General features: G+C 33.0%; 1 protein-coding gene across 1 annotated transcript; it reads right to left on the minus strand.

Moving 5' to 3' along the window:
* LOC107647368 lies at positions 380 to 841 on the minus strand. Its single transcript, XM_016351445.1, has one exon. It carries the CDS (start codon positions 839 to 841, stop codon positions 380 to 382), a length of 462 nt encoding a protein of 153 aa, XP_016206931.1.

The raw sequence follows: 4,426 nt of genomic DNA on the forward strand, positions 1-4,426 counted from the left end.
GAAGCTATGAGCATTTTCTTCTTGTTCTTCTGAGATTTGTCTTTCCTCTTCAGTTTGGGACAATCGTATTTGTAGTGTCCAGCTTTTTTGTAGTTGTAGCAAATGACCTTGCTGATGTCCTTCTTTGGTTCCTTTGAGCTGCCTCCTCTACTTCTTTCTTTTAGTCTCATCAGCCTTCTAAGTTTTCTAGCAAAAAACACAATCTCGTTATCTGATAAATAGTCACTGGATTCATCATCCAATAATTCAGCACAAGATTTAAGAGCCACTCCTTTCTTTTTTGTGTCAATTTTTATGTGAGTGATGTTGTAAGCTAGTAACTTTTCTCTCAGCTCATCATAGGTCATTTGGCTTCAGAGATAACAATAGCCTTAGTTTCCTACTTTTTTGTCTGACTTCTCAGAACTTTCCTCACCAACACTTGTTCGAAATGAGTAATTTTCATAGCATCCAAGCTATTTATGATGATAGAGAACTTCTCAAATATTTCATCTATTGATTCTCCTTCCTTCATAGTAAATATTTCATACTCCTTACTCAGCATGTCAATCCTTGTTTCTTTTACTTTTGTGGTGTCCTCATGTGTAACTTGGAGCTTATCCCAGATATACTTTGTTGTTTTGCATCTAGAAACCTTTCGGTATTCTTCGAAGCTGATGACACAATTTAGTATGTTGACAGCCTTGAAATTGAGTTGCACATTTTTTTTGTCGTTGTCATTCCATTTTGCTTCTGCTTTAGGAGTAACAACACCTTCAGCGCTTGTTTTGGTTTGAATTTGAGGACCATTTATGATTATCTTCCAAAGGTTGTAATCCACAGACTGAACAAAGTTCTTCATTCTTTCTTTCCAGTAGTTGTAATTTTTTCGATAATGGAGGTTTGTTATTGGATTACCCTTCTGTCAGTGTGTAAGCCACTATGTTAGATCCCATGTTGTTTGCCATTTGGATTTTTTCTCCAAGCTTTGAAACTTGATCTCTTTGAGACCAAACTCTGATACCAATTGATGGATATTAGTAGCTAAGAGAAGGGGCTTGAATCTTGACCTCTTTTTATTTTGCTTGATTAATCTTGGAGTTGGATGAAATTTTTGGATTTAATAATATTACCTCTGGTGAAAAGTAAGAGATTATTTTATCTTGTCTCTTGTAGAAGGATGAGCCAAAACTGAAATACATGCAAGGCATAAAGCTGTGAAGTCTAGCTGGATAGAATAAGTAGAAGATTATTTTGTTTTATCTCCTAAAGTGAAAAACCAAAAACAGAGAAGAGAAGAAGAAGTGATACAGCCATATATCCTGATTCTGCTACTCAGTGCAATGTAGTCTACATACAGTCTCTATCATAACTATGATGAAATTTCACTATCTTTGTACGAGATTACATTCACTAATTTTTCCTAGGATTCTACCCAATCTTATCTGGGACAAATCCAGTTTTTAACCTAAACTAGATTTGACTAGGAATTCACCCTAACTTTCAACAGCAAAGTGCTCACCAAACTTGTAAGGGAATCTCCTCAAGATCATGACAACAAAATAAAAATACATACAAAGAAATTCTAAGATAAACATAGGCTTTTCTCCAAGTCTAACTCTCTTACCTTTTTTCACTCAATGATTTTTTCTTACATACTTCACTGTAATTGCTTTTACCATTGAAACAAAAAAAGACTAGACTGAGAAAGCAGAATATTTAATAAAAATCATGAAGGAGAAGAATGATAATAGCTCTGTAAGTTGTGAGAACTCAAACGTTGTGCTCTCACTCCTTACCTCAATCCTTGGTCGTTCACCCCTTTAATAGAGGAGTGAAACTTCCAAAGTTTGAAACTTTTTTTTAGCACATTGGACTTCTTCGCCTAAAAATTCAGTAGCAGCAGTGGCATAACAGAGGAGAGATATAGTAGAGGCAGTGACTGAATCATACATGCATCTATACCTTCTATCTTCTCTTACATCCTTTTTTTCAAATTGCTTGTTGAATTTGAACCCTTCATTCTTGCTTTAGTTCCAAGTTTGATTCTTGAATATTGATTCACAACACAGATTCATCATCTTCAACATCTTCAACTTTTTAGTTCTGTGTATGTAAGGAGAAGATTTCTTCACCGAGCTTTAATGAAACATAAATATGAAAATGCTTTTTGTAATTTGCCCTTCAGATGTGATCTTTGCCTTTAACTCTAGCTTCTTTGACTTCCTCTTCTTACTTAGTTTTGATAACTCACCTTTTTGGTTCCTTGATTTTATCCTAACTCAGAACTTCCTCCTTTTTTTTTTTTTTTGCTTTTTCTTCTGAGAAATCACGTGGGTGATGAAAAAGAGAGAAGAGAGAATTTTGGTTCGGTGGTGTGGTGTTTTGGTTCATAGACAAATGTAGTTCCATTCTTTAATTTACAACCAATTTAAATGAATGGACTTGGATCAATTGTTGGACCTTATGCTTGTGTTTGGGCAAGAATTAATTTTTCCTTTCTTCCTTGTTTTAGTCAGATTGTTTGCTTTTATTTCCGATGAAAATTAGCCACTCATTCTTTAAATTAAATATGATGATATGAGTACTTTGTTTAAATTAAACCAATGTTAGATTTCATTAATTTGTTGGGCGTATTTTTTTGTTTTCTGAATCAGTGTGATTAAATTAATTTTTTGTGCACTAAACAACCTAATCATATAAATAATTGTATTTTTATTCTAATAATAATATTTAGTCATTATCTATAATATATTGTTAGTTTTTTAAATTCAACATGTTTTTTTTTTAAATTTAAAATCTTGAATAACATTTTAAAATGAGATTTTTTGTATCTGTCTTTTAAAATTTTGAGATTTAACTTTAACTATCGACTGAAACTCTATTTATTGGGTTGCTAGAGTTATAAAAAATAAAATGAAACTAATATTATAACAAGTCACAGTTATGGCAACATGAATCGAATCCTGTAAAGTAAAAATTCATCAAATTAAAACTTGAAATTATTTAAAATTGTTAGAATATAATTAGGATCAATTAGGATCAATTAGCATTATTTAGTATATCTGAATATTTATTATAGGAGATTATGTTTTTATTATTACAATTCTCTTAGTACTTATAAATACCCTTTTATATTGTATCATTCCAGACAACTTGAGTAGACAACTTGATTACAACTCAATAATACACCTTTCAGATTACTCTCTCAGTCTCTTGTTTCTAACATGGTATCAGAGCCATGGTATCCTCCTTGAAGAGGATAGGTTGTTTTCCTTGAAGTGAAATCACTGTAGTTTTTGCATTTTTTTTTTCTATGTCATTCATCTTTCTATTTTGTCACTCCTTTGAAACTTTTTCACCTCACCGACTAGCCTATTTTTTCTGTCTTCTATTTTTTTTCGAGTTGAATGATCAAACACCATTGTCATCCGCTGCTTACCTATTCTCATGAAGAAATCATATAGTTTTCGCTCTCTTTCGGCAGTTCCGTCTGTGTTCTCCCGTGGCAGTTCCGTCTGCGTTCTCCCGTGGCAGTTCCGTCTGCGTTCTCCCGTGGCAGATCCGTCTGCGTTTTCCCGTGGCAGTTCCGTCTGCGTGTTTTCTTGTGGCAGTTCCGTATGCGTTTCTTTCTGGCAGTTCCGTCTGCACTTCCTTCAGACAAGCGGCAGTTCCGTCTGCACTTCCTTCAGACAAGCGGCAATTTCGTCTGCATTTCCTTCAGACAAGCGGCAGTTCCGTCTGCGCTTCCTTCAGACAAGCAACAGTTCCGTCTGTGCTTCCTTCATATAGCGGTAGTTCCGTCTACGCTTCCTTCAGACTAGCGGCAGTTCCATCTGCGCTTCCTTCTGGCAGTTCCGTCTGCACCCGTTTTATTAATTTATGCAGTTTTTTTTTATTTATTTCATTGTTTTAAATATGTTTCAAACTCAAGTTGTCACTTGAGTTTGAGGGGGGATGTTAGAATATAATTAGGATCAATTAGCATTATTTAGTATATCTGAATATTTATTATAGGAGATTATGTTTTTATTATTACAATTCTCTTAGTACTTATAAATACCCTTTTATATTGTATCATTCCAGACAACTTGAGTAGACAACTTGATTACAACTCAATAATACACCTTATTTACTCAAAAAATATATTAATTACGGTGACAAATTTTGAAGTATTATAAATGGGTCGTGTATTTATACCATCATACCCTCTATTCTGTGAAGATGGCTTATTAATTTGGTTGGCCCAATATACCTCCGAAAATTTGTTATACTGTACCATTTTAATGCCATTGTTAAAGGAGAATAAATTCTCTCTATTTTTTTTAAATTATTTGATAAAGTGTGATTTTTTATTTTATATTTTTTAAATAAAACAAAAATAATATATAAAAAAAATTAAATAATAAAATATTACACTTTACTCAATAATTTGAAAAAGAAAATT

This window comes from Arachis ipaensis, chromosome B06 (genome assembly GCF_000816755.2).
Source record: "Arachis ipaensis cultivar K30076 chromosome B06, Araip1.1, whole genome shotgun sequence".
NCBI classification, from domain to species: Eukaryota; Viridiplantae; Streptophyta; class Magnoliopsida; order Fabales; family Fabaceae; genus Arachis; species Arachis ipaensis.